This window comes from Chanodichthys erythropterus, chromosome 3 (assembly GCF_024489055.1).
Source record: "Chanodichthys erythropterus isolate Z2021 chromosome 3, ASM2448905v1, whole genome shotgun sequence".
Lineage (NCBI taxonomy): Eukaryota > Metazoa > Chordata > Actinopteri > Cypriniformes > Xenocyprididae > Chanodichthys > Chanodichthys erythropterus.
The window spans coordinates 39,280,798-39,299,975 of NC_090223.1; the positions used below are offsets into that span (position 1 = coordinate 39,280,798).

The following is a 19,178-nucleotide window of genomic DNA, read 5'->3' on the forward strand; positions in this document are numbered from 1 at the left end:
CTGTATGAATTTCTTCTGCTGAACACAAAAGAAGATATTTTGAAGAATGTCGGTAACTAAACTGCCCCATTGACTTCTATAGTATTTTTTCCATACTATGGATGTCAGTAGCCGCGTTTCCACTGCCGGGCCAAAGGCGGGCGTGCTAGTGCGTGCCAGGGCCGGCGAGTTTCCACTGTCACTTCCGGGGCTTGATCGTGCCTCTTTGGTGCTTCCTCGGTGCCAAAGGCACGGGTTTTTAGGGCCGCCGAAAACCAAGCGGGGGCTTGAGGCGCGGTCGAGGTGAAAGGCGGAGCTAATCGTAGTCAGGTGATGGTCTACACTCTGAAATGGGTTGGGTTGTGTGACGTTTGATCAGGGGAGGTGTGTTTAAGGGCGTTTTTTAGATCAGCGCTGCGGAGCTAGCCGACCAACAGTGGAAACGCCTAAAGGCCAGAACACACCAAGCCGACGCCGACGAATTAGTGGCGACAAAAACAAACTGTGGGGTTGGCTCACGTCGGCAGCGTCAGTGTCCAAAGTTGCCCTGCCACACCAAACCGACGCTAAACAGCCGACGGCCAAGCAGCACGTCAGTTCTGCGCCTGCGTGAGATGGAATGCCTTTCCGAAACAGCAGGCGGCAGTAGCTGAGCAGCCAATCAGAATGATCAGATGGCCCGACGAGCTCCAACGCCGATTCAACATTTCGAATCGGCCGAAATAAAGCCGATGAGGACCAACTTCAGCCGACGGTGCGGAACACGCTGAGAAAACTTAGTCGGCCGACGAAGAAAAACTGCCAGATGGCCGACCGTCGGCTTGGTGTGATCATGCCTTAAGGCAGCCTCCTAAGGTCTATGGCCATAGGCCCAGCCCGGTACACTGTTAGCCCTGGCTCGCACTGGCCCGACAGTGGAAAAGCGGCTAATGGTGTCCATTAACTGTTTGGTGACCGACATTCTTCAAAATATATTATTTTGTGAGCTATCCCTTTAAGTACCCCTGGCTCTTCTAGTAGTAATTTAGTCAAAATTCAAATTCCAGACATCTATTCTGCAATTTTGATTTGTTTTAAGATATCTACAACATGATTCTGACTATAATTAGTACTGATTGCGGTACCTAGTCGGCAATGAAATTTTAAATATGTGACGCTTTGAGCGCTGTTGAGCGCATTCATAAACACCTCTGATGCCATTGGCCATTGTGTTGACCTGCTACTCGGGATATGTCTGTGATTGGCTTCGAGGATCAACGCTTCAAAAACTTTGTAAATAGTTAATGACGCTCTTCGCCAAGTGCTTACACAGATACACACGGACCAGTCCGCTGATAGACGCCTGCTTTCAAACGCTCCTACTTTCAAAATGCTTTCAAATTCAAACTAGGGCTGGGCGATATATCGCATGCGATTGTCACGCGCATTTCGTCAGTAAAGCCGGTTCCCTGATTACCGCTAAATCGCCATCACCTGCTTTCAAATGGAGCGCCATTTACTAGACAGAACCGTAGATCACTGACAAGCTACGCAATATTGCGTTCATATCGCAGATGAATCGCCATCGATAATGAACACGATATTGTGTGGCTTATCAGTGATCTACGGCTCTGTCTAGTAAATGGCGCTCCATTTGAAAGCAGGTGATGGCGATTTAGCGGTAATCAGGGAACCGGCTTTACTGACGAAATGCGCGTGACAATCGCATGTGATATATCACCCAGCCCTAATTCAAACACTTCCATGTGCTTTCAAAACTTAAGAGATATCTTGAATTGGAATTCTTCCTAATTAAATGTCACTTAAAAGATTTTCTGCAATTTAATTATATCTCAATCTGATTTTTGACTACAAAGACCTTTCTTTGGAGATATCTGCATTTACCTTTGTGACTGGGAAGAATTTAAATGTAGATATATTTGGAATTAACATTCTTATTGGTCCAAATTAATTTACAGATATCTGAAACATGCAAATACATCTTTGCTACGCCCCACCTTAAACATTTTGGGGCAGTTTCCTGGACAGGGTTTAAATTAAGCCAGGATAGGCCTTAATCTAGAATAGTTAATCGTGTCTTTAAAAATGGCTTTCTGAAACACAGATTAAATATAGATTACTAAAACCTGGACTATGGAATCCTGATTTAAACTAGATTAATTTAAAACCAACTGTGCTAATCTGAATTAGCATGAGAGAGGTTGCCTATAAAACATGGAATGAACCAAGAAAAGCTTAAAATTGCATGGAACTGAGAAGCAAATCCAAGGAAAACAATGGCAGCAGGAAAAGACGGCAATCCAAAAAAAAACAACAACAAAAAAAACAACAGAATAACTTTACTAAACAAGAGACAGTTCTTTTAAAGCAAGCAAAATACATCAGCTTTGAAAAAAAAAGTAATGCCTGGAAATCTGTTTGTAACTAAGAATAGATGAATTATATATATATATATATATATATATATATATATATATATATATATATATATATATATATATATATATATATATATATAATACTATGATTATTAATGCTTTTGTTTTGTCCTTTACACAGAAACAAACTAAATGTAACTATTTACACATGTGATAATCAGTGTTGGCAGTCTAGAAATGATACTGGTTTGATCCAAAGCACTATCAGAGTGGTTTCTTCATTATATAAAAAAGCAGTTCTTCTTAGCAGGTCCTCAACCCAAGCACAAGCTCTACACTTCACCACAATGGTAATCTGCAAAAAACACTAACATAACAAAAACATATTCTCATCTTTTGCTTCTGCAAAGCATGATGGGAAGTGAAAGTCCTGTTTGATTGGGTTACTTTACTAAAACATGTTATTTCAAAATTAAAACATCAGACGAGTTCTAGTAATCATTTCAAGTCAATTTAACATACAGCAATCACATTTGAACCAGAAACATTGGTGTTAAATCAAAATAAATTGTTTAAATAAAGTGAACAGCATCTATATATATATATATATATACACACACACACACACACACACAGTGTATATCAATATCAACATACTGTATATCCAAGTAATACATGTGTCTTCTCTGAAACACAACGTAAATCTGAAGTTAAACCTGCCTCCTGGTAGGTTTAATTTAAGCCTCAGTTTAATCCTGGAGTAGCTCTAGTCTTCCTCCAGGAAATCGTCTGATTAAACTCTGGAGTAGACTAAGTCTAGGACTATTTTAAACCATGACAGAGAAAGCAGATTTCTGTTAATCTGGTTTAAAGGAACATTTTATTCTAGGACTAGGCTTAATCTCTGTCTGTTAAACCACCCCTTTATTATGCTATGGGGCTGTTGAATGCTCGATTCTGATTGGTTGATCAATGTTTTAAGGTGTGCAGTTATTTTCAAGGAAATGCACGGCTCTCACTTCGCCAAATTATTTCAGTTATTTCAAGCCTACATACATATTTATACAGCCTACAACTGCAAAAGAACCAAAACCCACAATGACACAGACCAATCAAATAAATATAGTAAACAATGAAAATAACAAATTATTGTCATGGTTTTTGCCACAAAATACATTTTATTGTGCCCTGAAAGTGCATGTGCCTACTTTCTTTCGACATACAGAAATGTTTGTTCAGCGCTGCTCTGACAAATTAATCAGTAAAATAGTTTAGCAACTTAAAATGCATGACTCACCAGCGAGGAAATAACTGCGGTTCTTGAGATAAACTTGAGGTTTCGCTATTAGTAGAGAGACTGCTGCCATTAGAGACGCACAGATCGGGTAGGCTAATTCATGCTACTTATTTTCTCTCTCTCTCTCTCCCTCTATCTCAACTGCGTTAATACTGTTACAACTGTATTATTGTGCTATCAAGGCTCAAGCCTTCGTTACTAGTTCTGAAATGACGTTTTGGAATTAGCAACGTAGGCTCGGGATGAGATGCGTAAGAAATTAGTCCCACACACAAGAGTGTTTTAAGGACAAAAACCTGACAAATGTCTTGAAATACACCATCGAAACAGTGTCTTGAGGTGTGGTAACCGTAGTATAAGCGGAAAAATTGACACCAGGGCATTGAATTTTTTAGAAAATAATGCTTCACGTCGTGGCCGCATTACCACCTCGGGTGTGCATTATTTTCGAAGAATTCAATGGCCCGGAGTCAGTAATTCCTAACTTATAATACAACACTCCCACCTTGTTGGCTGTTACTTTAATGACACGAGTAAACCTGCGTCGACACAGAAGACAATCCATACACAATGTAATGTACTAATCAATGTCGTCAGTACATGTTAATACCAGTTAAACTTTTATTAAATTGTAATCTTTTTAAAATCTTCATTCTGAAGTATTTTACTTGTCCATCACGCATTTATTTGTACTATATTTCACGTTTTGGGTGTATAAGCACTGTTCTTCAGTCTTGTCTTTTCAAAGTGTATGATAAAATAAGACAAGCAGTTTGCTGGTCTCCGTCTTTATTGAACATTCCAGTTGATCCATTTTGCATGCTGGAGATCTTTTACCATATGAATGCATCCAGATATTATTTAATAATCTATGAAGTAATAATGAGTAAATTCAGTCCCACATCAAACAACAGCAGATTAGACTAACGTTAGTGCAATTATAATTGCAGATATCTCTAATTATCATTCTGACTAGTCAAAATATAATTATAACTCGTCGAAATACATTGTAACTATCTAAAATATATTTAGCTATGGATAGTTAAACCATAGTTTTATATGCCAACTCCGCCTGCCATACAGCGTGAGGTCCACCCGCCGCGCGACGCAGAAGGCTCTGCCCTTCTCTGCACATCACACGTGACCCAACGAGAACGCGCCTGAATGGACGCGCTCGAGAGATAGCAACACAGTTTAATAGTATGATATTGCTACTACACATCTAATATTATAATAATGGATTTTATATATATATATATATATATATATATATATATATATATATATATATATATATATATATATATATATATATATATATATGAATGAATCTTTTCGACAGATGTTATGATATTTATAATTCCGCTAGATGTCGCCATGTAGCAATTTATTGTTAATCTCGGTCCTATTTTTTAAAGAGATAGTTTTCCCAAAAATAAAAAGTTTTACTCAAGATCAAGCTGATCCAATCATGTTTGTCTTTCTTTCGTTCGTGAAACGCACAAAATGAGATGTTAGGCAGACCGACGGTTCATTCACCACTCATTGTATGGAAAATATGCAATGAAAGTGAATGGGGACTTTTCTTGTGTTTCACAGAAGGCTTGGAACAACATAGGGATTTTTATTATCAGTATTTTTGGCTTAATGTCCCATTGACTCTATAAGTTCCCTGCCTATATATCATTAAGTTACAAATGAAAGAACAAACATTTTGTCGTGTTGCAGGAACATGGAAGTGATATTTGGTTTGGTTTCACAGATTAATAGCTTAGGGAAAAACTTTGTAAACTGACTGTAGCATTCACTTTTTGCTGCATGCTTGCACGTGATACTTTAACATTCATACATGTAGAAAAGATGTAGACTAGTTCACTAAAAGAAAGAAAGAAAGAAAGAAAGAAAGAAAGAAAGAAAGAAAGAAAGAAAGAAAGAAAGAAAGAAAGAAAGAGAAATTCTGCCATCATTTACTCACCCTTGTGTCATTCCAAGCATGTATGACACTCTTTCTTCTGTGAAACATTGAGATTTTATTTTGAGAAATGTTTTTTGTCCATAAAATGGAGGTCAATTTCTTCAAAATAACTTATTTTGTGTTCCACAGAAGAAAGTCATACATGGAACTACATGAAGGTGAGTACATTTTCATTTTGGGATGAACTATCCCTTTGAGTGACAAGGATAAATTCTAACATGTGCAAACATTTGTAATGAACATAGTTTGTCAGATGTCAATGTTCTGTTTACAGTTTCCAACTTTCAATAGAATTTCTTTTTTTCTTTTACAATTAAAACTTTTTCTTTTACTGACATTGTGTGTGAGACTGGCAGTGTACAGGTGTTTTAGCTTCTTCCGTCGATGTAGGACTGAGGTGGAATTGCTCATCACTTCAGTATGTAATAGATAAAGTGTTAACACAATTTTTCCTCATACTCTTATCCCAGTAATGGGCCCATCCTAAAAAGTTTTTTTCAGTCCAGTGTTTATCTTGGACCTCACAACAGAAGCAAACACAGGCAGAAAGATAGACATAAGACGGAGGTCTTATCTTTGGAAAGTTTTTAATTATGTGCAGTGTAAACCCTGGATGTTGGTTTTGGCTCGTCAAATGAAGATTAGTATCAGTCAGTGTGTGGGGTACTGAGGGATGAGCTCTTTGCTCTGAGGAAGGAGTTTAGAGGGTGAATTGAAATATAATAGGAACTATGACATTTGAAAGGGTGTTGAACAGTTCCAGATACTGAGTCTTTAAAGGGATAGTTCGCCCAAAAATGAAAATTCTGTCATCTTTTACTCACTCTCGAGTTGTTCCAAACCTGAATTTCTTTCTTCTGCTGAACACAAAAGGAGATATTTGGGAAAATGTTTGTAAGCAAACAGTTAAAGGATCCTATTAACTTCCATAGTATTTTTTTTACTGTATGTAGTTTACCAATTTCAACCATATTCTTCAAAATATCTTCTTTCAGTGTTCAGTAAAAGAAAGAAATTAATTCAGGTTTAGAACAACTTGAGGATGAGTAAATTATAACAGAATTTTCTTTTTTAGGGTGAAATATCCCTTTAAAGCATGTAAATGCAAAAGTGTAAACAAGCTTTCTGTATGACAATGTTTGAATACAAAAGGAGTAACTTTCACATATTTTATGTTGTAATAATGTGACATTATTACCATTATTTTTTTCACCTATTTTTATTTATTAATTTTTATTTTTATTTTTATTTTTTATTTTCAGTGACCTAAGACAGAGGTTCCCAAACTAGGTCCCATCCAAACTTTTAACAAAGAAAATAACAAAAAGATTAAATTAAGAACAAAAAATATTTTTTAACAGAGAGAAAAAACACAATTGAGGAAAATAGTCTCTAAATAGTCAATGACATGACCTAGGTCATACAGTATGTTGTTCATTCAGTGAAGAATTCAAACTAAACTCCAGAGATTGAGAGTCTTTTTGAATGATTCATTAAAATAAATAATAATAATCCTTTGTTTCATGAATCGGACATGGGTCATGACACATAGTTTGAAAACAAATAACTTTTTACACATTGCATTCATGGACAATAAAGAGCATGTTTTCTGTGCACAAACTGGAAGAGCATTTTCATGTGTGTTTCTATGGGGAAAAGAAGTTCTTTGACTTCATTAAACTTTATTTGCATGAATTACAGTATCACTGTGGCAAGGTCAGCACTAGCCTGTGTTAATATCAGCTATTCTTGTGTGTAAAGTACATTATTGTATCAGGAAGTCTTCAGATTTTGTCTTTTGGAGCTCTAATTTTAAGAAATATAAGTGTCCTGAACTGCTAAATAAACTCCATGTTTTCTGTCCCTCTAACTTAATCTGCTTTATAAACAGAGCAAACCAATTAAGGGTGGAAAACAAGCCTCTCCTTACTAATGTGAATCAAATGTGGAAGTAATTTAGGTCTTCAGAACTTCACAAGGCACCAGACCAAGTCCAGCTGAGTGAGAGTGGGGGAATCGCCAGATGACGTTGACTTGTACATCTGTGGCTGTGAATGTGTGTGTGTGTGTGTGTGTGTGTGTGTGTGTGTGTGTGTGTGTGTGTGTGTGTGTGTGTGTGTGTGTGTGTGTGTGTGTGTGTGTGTGTGTGTGTGTGTGTGTGTGCATAAACTCTAAGGGAATGATACTTTCTCCTCTTGCATCACTCCTGAGCTGTACCGAGTGCACGCCAGTGGTGGTCATAGTGTACATGCGTCAATGGCAGTGTTGTAGCTCTGTGTACGTCAATAGTGAGGGTAGACACTCCTCTGAGCCAATACTCAAGGGGTGGATTTGTCATCAGTCTTTATCTCTCCCCTCCTCACTGAAGCATAGTTCACTCTCCAAAGCACCTGGGGTAAGACCCCCTGTAGGGCCCAATGAGGTTAACCGAATCCCAGCCAGAAACATTAAAAGAAACAATCTGTTTGGATTGAGGCTGCTTACTCAACTCTACAATAATAAACACTGTGAGACCTACCACAGAAGCCAGTTCTGGTGTAATATTTGAATGAAATGTCATAATTAAAATGTAACGAATATGTGGAGCCTGTTGTTGTCCATGCAGAAGCATCGATAGGGGAACATAAACTTTGTGTGTGTGTGATATATAAAATATATATATTTTGTTAAAACTTATAATGGAATTAGGGTTATATATATGTATATATATATGTATTAGTCCATTTCCACACTGTTTCCTCAGTTCTGAATAAACGCCAATTGGTCTTAGACCAAAACATCATGCATCACATCATATACTTTACATGATAAACAAATGAACCAAAGTAAAAGTAAATTCTGGCTCATGCTTTGTTGATTTCAAAGCTTCAGTCCTTCCACTCTCCTACTCAAATTGATTGAAATAGTGTTAGAGAAAAAACATAAAACATCCTCAAATGAATGTATCACAAACAACAAAAGTGCTGTTAGTGTTAAACAAAGGTGAGCAGTAACAAACACACGTACTTTAGTAACATCAATTGACATGTTTGGCAGAGCCACAAATGTTTGGTAGAGATAGAAAAACAGTTATTATTAATGCTTTGAATAGTCAGGAATTTATAAAACACACACACAATAAATACTTAAAATGGTGGGAATAAATCATTATAGGCTACACAATGCAAAGCCATGAGACAATATACAATTTACATGGCACACAGTACACAATTTCAAAAACAGATAGTTACGTAAAATCAGGAGAGAGAGCAAGAGAGTATGTGACAGTGATGAGAATATGAGTGCAAGAGAAATTCAGAGAGACAAATGATGGCAACATTAGGATATATTAGACAGCCCACTCTGTAATGTCTCTCCATGTATGAATCCACCACCCCTTTAAGGAAATGAGCACATCCTGTTGTTTTAATAGAGTCTTCCTGTTGAAGAGCTCATATATGTGATTTGTGCAAGCTGAGGTGGACAGTCAGACAGACAGACAGACAGAAGTATCCCAGGAATAAAGCATAATGGAGCACACATCTATAACTACTTCAAAACCACAAGGGACTTTACTGTTTTGGGGTAAGATATGAAACCTTCAGAATAAAAGATTGGTTTTATGTGCTTGATACTTAAAATTGGAGGCATTCTCTTAGAGAAAATGGCTGTGAATGCGCAAAGACAGAATGAAGAAGACCGTAGCTGTCTTCAATATATTTAGAAAATTTCCTTTGAACTGTGTCTAATTAAAAATTTAGAGCTATATATATATATATATATATATATATATATATATATATATATATATATATATATATATATATATAATTAACTCGAGATCACACCAGAATTATTGTATAATAATATACATTATATGATATTGTCTTTTAAATGTATTAAAGGGATAGTTCACCCAAATTCCAAAATTCAGTCATCATTTAACCACCCTCAAGTTGTTCTAAACCTGTACGAGTTTCTTTCTTCTGTTGAACACAAAAGAAGATATTTTAAAGAATGTTGATAGTAGACATTGACTTCCATAATACAAAAAAAAAAAAACTCATAAAGGTTTGAAACAGCTTGAGGGTAAGTAATGACAAAAATTGGGGGGTGAACTATCCCTTTAAACCATTAAAAAAAGAATGGAATATCATGTAAATTATACTGTTGACCTCTTCAAAATGATGCGGTAGATATAGATAAATAAGGAATTAGACGCTTCTGAGGAAATGACTGTCATGATCCAGCTGAACAGGACAAAGGGAGGATGTGCACATGTGCTCCCTCTTCATCTCCTCCCTTCCTGCATCTTTTTCCATGTCTGTCAATATTCCCCTAACTGCAGAAATATGTTGTCTTATAATGACAAATAAATGCCAGTGTGTTTCTGAATTTTAGTGTGATTCATGTGTATAATACAAAGTTTCTTCTTCATGATAGTCTGTCTGTGTCTAATGGTCTCAACTCTGCATACTCTGGTACCAGATGAACAGAAATACACTGTGGTGAGATATTGAAATGTTTTCTGATAAATATATGCACACAAGTTCTATTTAAGAATTCAATTTGCTATCAAAAAAGTATTTTTGTAAACCCATGCTCTGTATCTCATGAACATTTACTTTTCTTCTGTGCTATAGAGGCAGGCTGCATCAACCCCTCCGACAGAAGTACAAACCACTGCCTACACCAGAGCAGGTGAGTCATACAGCTGTATAAATATGACAGACATGTTGGCTCATTTTATGTTTTTCTGAGTTGTATGTCTAAATAAACCCTACTGTGAGGTTGTTTTCAGTGTATGGATTCAATTGAGTGCATATTGAGATGCTGATGTGTTGCAATGTAGCATTATATGGGTCAATGATGTGACGGGTCATTTTTTGTCCCCTTAATAATAATAAAAAACAAAGATATGACATCCAAAGTATGTCAGGTAGTACAACTAGATCACTTTTATTGAATCCAAAAGGTTATGTTTTGCCACATATAAAGGTATTTAAAGATTTTGAAGTGTCAAAAGGTCATTCGGTTTAACCATCCAAAGGCCAATAAAGCCATTTCATTGTGATTAAAATATCTTAAAATGTAATAAATGTATATATTTCTTTATTCTGCCATTATTTTATAACATCATATATCAACATAGTGCAAAATGGTATTAAAATGATGTGTAGAAGTCGTTGCTTTGTTATGAGAAAGAATGTTTGGAAAAAATAATTTCATTGATGTCATTTGGACTAACCGATATAAAGGGACCATTTTGGTTCAAGTCATGCGGTCAGTATCATGTGACAGGATGTGACATCATTCAGACACCTGCAAAGGACCACATGGTTGTGAAGCGAAGTTACTCTCTCTTTTTGAAAAATTCATGTTTTCATGTCCCGAAACATCAGGTCATTCGGTACAACCGCTATAAAACATGGAAAATGTTGTAATTACTAGCTAGCTAGCTAGATATCAGCTTGTTAGCATTGTTTGAAAATATCATAATTTGGTAAAACCAAAAGTGTCATTCGGTAAAACCGAAATTTTGGTTAAACCGAATGACTTTTTTGGTGACAAATCTTGTCCATCTTGTAAAAAAAATTGACAAAAACTGTGTTAATTGATTATAAAAACCACATAATCTCATTGTTGACACTTAATAAAACTTCAAAATTAATTATTTCTCCACTAGTTTTTTTACTTTATTTGTCAATGACCCATATGTATACTAACAAAGAACAGCAGACAATCAGTGCTTAGGAAGGTACCAGCATAATAACTGGTGAAAAGAATATAGTGTTGCAATTCTACACTGTGGTAAGAGATTTTGTTGACACTTTCAATCAGACTTTTTTTCTAATATTTATATTCATGGGAGAGACTCTGGAACAAAGAATAAATCAACTGCTTCAGTTTGAGATTTGGATAAACACATGGGCGCAGGGGAGATTTAGATTGGCCTCTTGTTAGGATCCAAAAACAGAAACAAAGACAGCATTGTTCTGTGAGTGTCACATGCATATGACGTTTAACAACATACGGCGCGCTACCTATAAAGCATCTTCACACAAACAAAACTTTCTCTGTTGTTGTTAACACACATACAAAGGAAAGCCCTAATTTCTCCTCACTTCCAAAAATTTGTGTACATAAAAGAATAAAAATTGGACTCACATCTTAAAGAGCTCATTTATTATTATTATTTTATATTATAGAAAGAAATATTTTATTCTACCTTATTATTAAATATTAAATGTAAAGCCTTTCCTAAATGTAAAGCAAACCAACCAGTTCTGAAGAGAATCTTAATATTACTTTTTGCTTGAAGCAAAAAAAAATTCTTGAAGAAGAGAAACAAAAACCTTTTGTAAAAATGAACTATTTATCCCATGAATAGCTTTGTGAATGACAGCTGAATAAAATAATTAAAAACAACTGTCAGCTATAAGTCTTTAATTCTAATGTAAAATAAAATATATGTGATTTTTCACAATTCTTCTTTCTTTGTTAACAAAGACTTATCTGATTGGTGGATCTCTCTTAGGGTCCGCGAGTACATTATTGGAGGAAGTATCACGTTCTGAAAGGAGGTCTTTAAAAACTAAGGCAATTTTTTTGGTGATATATCATCCAAACGTTTGAAAGTAATACGTTTTCTAAAAAATCAGAAAGATAAACACTTTATTAAAAAAAAAATTATACTTAATTAAATGGTTTCCAGTAGACTTAATCTATTGGCACCGATTGAAGACATACTCACATGGCCAACATGAGATCCACAAGCCCAGAAGTGTTACATAAACTGTTCCAGCCCTCCCTCGGCCCCGGATTCGCTTCTTTCTCTTCTTTTGAAGTGAGTGAGCCGAGAGTTTGTTTCAATCACAGCTGGGCTCAAACCAAAAGTGCGGCCCTTCGAGCACAGATGGCAAACTCTGATTATATCGTTTCCCGAACTAGATCTGTTTAATATGACCCAGTTATTCTTAAAAGTGTCCATTCCATCAAGCCGCCCTGCTCTGCCCCTAAATGTTCACTTATGTTTCCTGTTTGGAAACAGATGTGAAAAATGCAAATAAATCAGAACCACTGAGCCAACGAGGAATCAACCTGAGAGAAACAGGGTGTTTTTTTAAAGGGGGAGACCCGCTTGCAGATGTGCATCTGGCCTGGGTGTTCTCAGCTCAGAAAAGATCCGCACCTCAGGGAAGCAGCTATCTTTTAAACACAACAGTGCTTTACAATATCATGAGTCAAAACCTGATCTGAGAAGAACTTTCATGAAGCTCAGTTAACTTTTCTCAAATGTAATCTAACAGAGTTTCCTCTACTACTTACCACAACACAACTACTAAGAGCATGCTCACACTACAGGACTGTAGACCACCTGAATTGCTGTGGTGCTCACTACACAACAAGGTTTCTTGCCATCTGTCATCATCTTGTCATAGCAGTGTGCATACTACACAACACAACGCTGACGAGGTGCACAAACTACAAGACTTTTGGTCAAGAGGCAGTCCCGTCTAACAGCAAAGTGCTTTACCACTTCACGAGTTCGCCTGCCCATTCAGTCTTAATAGTTAATGGTAAACAAACTTGGCTTGCTGTCCTCGAAGGAGGCTCGAACCTGAGGCTCGGCTCAAGCTCCGAGCTAAAACGCCCTATAACAATACTGCGCAGAGGGAGAATAAGAAAAATAGAGGAGGAGATAGGAAGAATGCTGGAAGAATTGTCGCTGGGATGACGCAGTGACTGCTGCTTATATGTGCTCGTAATGATGATTGACAGGGCTGAATGTTTAGGCTCCTCCCGAACCTACATATAAAATCACACAAGTTATTACAAGGTTTTTCCATTTATACCATCTGCACTGTGATTGGCTAGATTAGTTCCACCTTGTTGTTGCATTGCACGCATATACAAGATCACCTTGCTCAAGGGCACCTCAGTTGTGGATAATGAGAGTGGAAGAGAGAGCAGTTCATTCACTACCCCCATCTATATTTCCTGCTGGTACTGAGACTCGAACTCGTGACCTTACGACTACAAGTCTAACCATTAGGCCACAGCTGCCCCCTAATATATGCAATGCAACGGCAAGGTGGAATGAATCCAGCCAATCACAATGCAACGCTAATAATAACTTGCATGAATTTCTCTCGTAATTTATGTGGGGAAAAGATTTTTTCACTGTTGGTCAGGACAGCCTCTTGATCAAATGTCTCGTAGTTTGTGCACCTTGTCAGCGTTGTGTTGTGTAGTATAGGCACTGCTATGCACAGAGGGGTTTTTGGGGGGGTGGGGGGGGGTTAATAGTTAAAGGGTTAGTTCACCCAAAAATGAAAATTATGTCATCAATGACTCACCCTCATGTCGTTCCAAACCCGTAAGACCTCCATTCACTTTTAGTTTAAGATATTTTAGATTTAGTCCGAGAGCTTTCTGTCCCTCCATTGAAAATGTTTGTACGGTAGACTGTCCATGTCCAGAAAGATAATAAAAACATCATCAAAGTAGTCCATGTGACATCAGTGGGTTAGTTAGAATTTGTTGAAGCATCGAAAATACATTTTGGTCCAAAAATAACAAAAACTACGACTTTATTCAGCATTGTCTTCTCTTCCGGGTCTGTTGTCAATCCGCGTTCACGACTCCGCAGTGACGCTGCTGACGTGTTATCCGGTGCGCCCGAGCTTCGTTTACAGTCTGAGGAAGCTCACGCTGTAAACAAAACAACCTTCGCAAACATGTCTAAGGATTTCGACACAGAGGAAGACTTTTTTTGCTCAGCCATATTTATTTGTACCCGAATACACGGACGAAGAACTAAGAGCGATGGAAGAAGTTCCTACGCAGCAGCAACCGCTGTCACAAGCTTCAGAAAGGCAAAGAGCAATGGAGACCTGGTGGTGTAAATGTCTTCATTGCCATACGATGCCTACAGAACTGGAGAGCTTGTGAGAGCTCGTCTTACGTCAGCAGCGTCACTGCGGAGTCGTGAACGCAGATTGACAACAGACCCGGAAGAGAAGACAATGCCGAATAAAGTCGCAGTTTTTGTTATTTTTGGACCAAAATGTATTTTCGATGCATCAACAAATTCTAACTGACCCACTGATGTCACATGGACTACTTTGATGATGTTTTTATTATCTTTCTGGACATGGACAGTCTACCGTACAAACATTTACAATGGAGGGACAGAAAGCTCTCGGACTAAATCTAAAATATCTTAAACTGTGTTCTGAAGATGAACGGAGGTCTTACGGGTGTGGAACGACATGAGGGTGAGTCATTAATGACATAATTTTCATTTTTGGGTGAACTAACCCTTTAATAGTTCAGATTACTTAATTAAAGGACTGCTTGATCTCATGCTGGGCTATTATCATAGGTCTAATCATGTGAAATTAATAACATCTATAATCAAAGATTATCTACTGGATGAGATCAGTAATTCAGACAACTAAATGATGATTATAGCTTTATCACCAACAAGTAGCCAACATCATCTTATCACATTTTCTGCTCTGGACATAAACAGTTACAGCAGCCAGAAAACAACTAATGTTAGAAAAGTCAAACTGCCCAAATAAAGTAAACACCGATCACCATAATGGTGACATCAAGCCAAACATCAACATTTAAACCTCTGTTAATTCTCAAGAAAAACTCTTTTTTGCATATATGACAGAAATAAAGGGTTGTAACTGGTTTGGTAACTGTTTGTGGAGTTGTCCACGTCCAGTACTTGCCCGCTGAGAAACTGACCTCTAAACACTTTATAAGAATTTCAGAGGATAATGTAACAGTGTTATCACTAAACATTTTTTGAATGTTTTTAAAGAATGCTATCCTACCTTAAAAGGTTCTGGGAACAAAAACAAAACTTGTCACTGAGAACATTAGAAAAAAAAATCTATCTGTGAAGGAACCATGTTGTGTAGTGTGAGCACCACAGCTTGCTATTACTTTCGTCATGTCCAACTCCAGATGAACCAAGAACTAGGCTATGTTATGATAGCCTACTTGGGAGGGCTTGTGAGAAGTAAAATGACAGGTTGCATAGTTAAACATAGCCTAGCTAGACATTAAGTTTTGTAATTAATATTATGTAAAATAATAATAAATAAATAAATAAATACATTTATGAAATCTCATTCACGGTTTTTTTTTTTTTTGTTTTGTTTAATAGGCCTATTCAGTTATGAGTATATGGCGCCTAAAAGTCAGTGAAAATGCATTAGAAGGTTTTTTACTGTTTTTCTGTTCAAGTTGAAGAGAGAGAGAGAGAGAGAGAGAGAGAGAGAGAGAGGCGGTCAGAGGTGGAGCATTATTACGTGGGAAAATTAAAGCGTTTTCGGTCAGCAGCTTTCTGAACATCTGGTAACCCCGATTCCACATGTGGAGACGGCGCATCACGCTTCCACCCGTCGCGTTTCCTGTTATGCCTCGCGCTCTTTGGTGTAAAAGTTCAGGCACATTCAGTGGCGGCTTGAGACTATCTCGCCAGCGCTCGTTTGCTCTGATATGAGGGTATCGTTCAGCTTCTTTGGCGTCTTTCTGTCTTTTCTCTATGGTAAGTTTTGTGTGCGTCGATATACAACTGCAGCTTTCATTTAGACACAATGCAGTGCATGACAAATCTGTGTTTGGAGGATGGATATGTCACAAACGATTATCTAAAGTAATAAGTTGAATACTGTGTAAGATTTACGATTCACTTATATTATTATTTATAAGATTTAATTATATTTTTTAGATCCTGGACATGGAAATGGAGGAACATTTGGTATGTAGCTACATTACTTGTCAAAATAGCTTAAGAGATAATTAGCCTAGGCTACTGTATTTATATCAACCTAAAAGATGTGACATCATGATTTATATTGACTTATATCAATAATTATTTCTTTCTTTTCATTTACATCACAGGCTGTGGTAACAAGAGCGTCTGTGACCTATACTGTTCATTTTGCGTGAACAGTTCCTTCAGAACATGCTATGAAGTGCTGGTGGTGCACTTGTGTAGATATCATTTTAATGTGGCTATGGCGTCCATGAACAGTACTGTCTGGTGTTCTTTGGAGAGAGTAAAAAGGTAGGCTGTTTTCCAAGGATTCTTTATCAAATGCCATATAATACTGTATGTGCTTGATAGTAATTGGTGGCTTTCTTTCTGTCTCTCTCTCTGGCAGTGCATACAACAATTTCACTGTGTGTACTGAGACTGTTGCTGATTGTCTACTGCTTCCCTGGCCGAATCATTTTGTTGAAAGCATATTTGTGGATATCCACACCACCTATTTTCAAGAATGCCCCACAGAGGCACTGAGGGACCCCCCTCCCAGCATCGTCCTTGCCCTTGTTATGACCCCCATATGCCTGATCCCTGCTATGGTGGTCCTAGTTGTTCTCAAGACTAAAAATGGAGACAGGAGGTCCTAGAGAAGATTCCAGGTGCAAGAACATTTTGTTCTTATTCCTTCATCTGCTTCATTTCTTCTTCATCCAGGATGGTATCCCACCGCGGGATAATGTCCTGGCCCAACACTCCCCAGTGAATGTGCACATGGGCGTCTCCAGGTTCAAATAAACCAGAATGCAGGATGAGCATTTGCTCTGGGGGTGACATCTGACTGGAAAATATTACTGTACTTCAGTGAAATGATTGGTGGTTAGAAAAGTATATTTTAAACCTACAGCTGATGTGCATTGCAGACCATTCAAGGCATTGTTATGACAATCACATCTCCAAATTGCACATATATGTTTTTGTTGCCTTCGGTATGTAAATGCATAATCTAATGAAATGTGAAATAACAACAGAAAAAAGGGGTTCATTTGAAGCAGTCAGATGTACTGTATATGTAAGCAGGTGTACAACACAGAACACAAACTGATTTGAGTGTCCACTTTACGCACTGTATGAAATATTTAACCCATGTTTTAATGTAGATTTTGTTGTTAGTTTGGGGACAAGAGCTGTTTAGCTGACTCTGATCATAACGTCTTTGTGATTTTACTTCTATTTTGACACAAGTCATAAAGATTGACTTTTTAAATTTATTGCGACAATTATTGAAAAATTTACCATAAACGAGTCAATCTGAATGCATGACAAAACAAAGCCAAATGAAAGTCGTCCATTTCGACAGGCAGCTTATTGAATATCTGTTTATTTATATAAGTTAATGACATATACACATGTCTCCGAAGAAAGAAAAAAAACATTTGAGGGAAGGGGATGTCAGAAAATGGAGGTTTATTGTAATGTCCACTTGCATTGTCCATGTTCATTTTACTCTGCCCTTTACACAGAACTGCATTGTAATTTACTTAGCAATATAGTTACTACATCAATGTGGGCATGAATGAGATTTACGTTTGTGTTTTATAATTATTTCAGTAATGGGTTATTTTAAATGAAGGAAAACTTAATATCTAAGATTTCATATCTGTCTTATAAGATTTTTTTTTTTTCAGAGAACCACTTTAAGAGCCTGTGAATAATTTTATACTGTTATACTTCACCTTTTACTTTGATTGGAAATGTTTTTATATAATTAAACCACATGTTTTACCTGGAGTCTATCATTGTGATTTTAGTAAAAGTGTCCTTTTTGTAACTTTCATGTTTTGCACTGCCTCCACATGGAAAAGGTATGTTACTTGTGACAGAGAGCTCATATTCAAGCTCAAAATTTCCCTCACACTGCAGACAGAAAGGTTGATGTTGGAGAGGAAAATGCTGGAATGAGTGAGCTAAAAGCTGTTTATAGTCTTACATCATGTTCCAGTGAACTCTATTAAAGTAAATTAAAAATACAAGGTCTTATTTGTTCATAACATAAACAACTGAATTTAAGATGAAAATCACTGCTGTAAAATCAACCATCCTAAACTTGTTTAAGATCCTGGTCTCCCAGCCTGGTCAGTCTAAAACAAAAATAAGAAAAAGAAAACCTCTCTCAAAGCAGTTTAAGATGTTTTCTGCCGGTATACTGCTGACTACCTTCTCTCTTTTTAGCGTCTTTTGTAGATGTACTAGTATTCCACACTGTAAAAACACACACACTCAAACTCTTCTGTGAAATATTAAGTGTTTGTCGGGACTCGGCCTGGCAGGGTGTGGTGGGAAAGAGAGCAATCACCCACACCCACCTCCTTTGTCTCGTTCCTCGGCTCTCCTCCTCCGGCTCAGATCAGGCGCACGCCACGCCCTCCGCAAACAGCTCATCCAATCCGGCGTCGCTCTCACAGCTCCCGGGGGAGAGGACACACCTCACATCTTAAGCATTCAGTCATTCACAGCCGGCCAGATGCTCCAGACCTTCATTACTGCCAGATTTCACTGTCAGATCCCCGGCACTGACCCAAAACACAGATTCACATCTGTACCCTCCTCTCGCCAGCGACTTCTGCAATTAAGATCTTACAGCGTCAGTGTATACAGCACTATTCACGAGGCACGAGCTTCTGACAAACCTGTTAGTGGTCTTACATATAAGATTCACATTATGGAGTATGGTTTGTTGAAATAAATTTAATTTGAATGCATCTTAAAATAAACACT

At 37.3% G+C, this 19,178-nt stretch overlaps 1 protein-coding gene across 1 annotated transcript; it reads left to right on the forward strand.

The window, feature by feature from the left end:
• The first annotated feature begins 9,059 nt into the window (after window positions 1–9,059).
• On the forward strand, window positions 9,060–18,329 carry ramp2 (receptor (G protein-coupled) activity modifying protein 2). Its single transcript, XM_067382180.1, has 6 exons — window positions 9,060–9,193; window positions 10,052–10,116; window positions 10,252–10,309; window positions 16,365–16,394; window positions 16,538–16,703; window positions 16,801–18,329. The coding sequence occupies exons 1-6, from the start codon at window positions 9,139–9,141 to the stop codon at window positions 17,048–17,050; spliced, it is 624 nt and encodes a 207-aa protein (XP_067238281.1). The 5' UTR covers window positions 9,060–9,138; the 3' UTR covers window positions 17,051–18,329.
• Window positions 18,330–19,178: the final 849 nt, after the last annotated feature.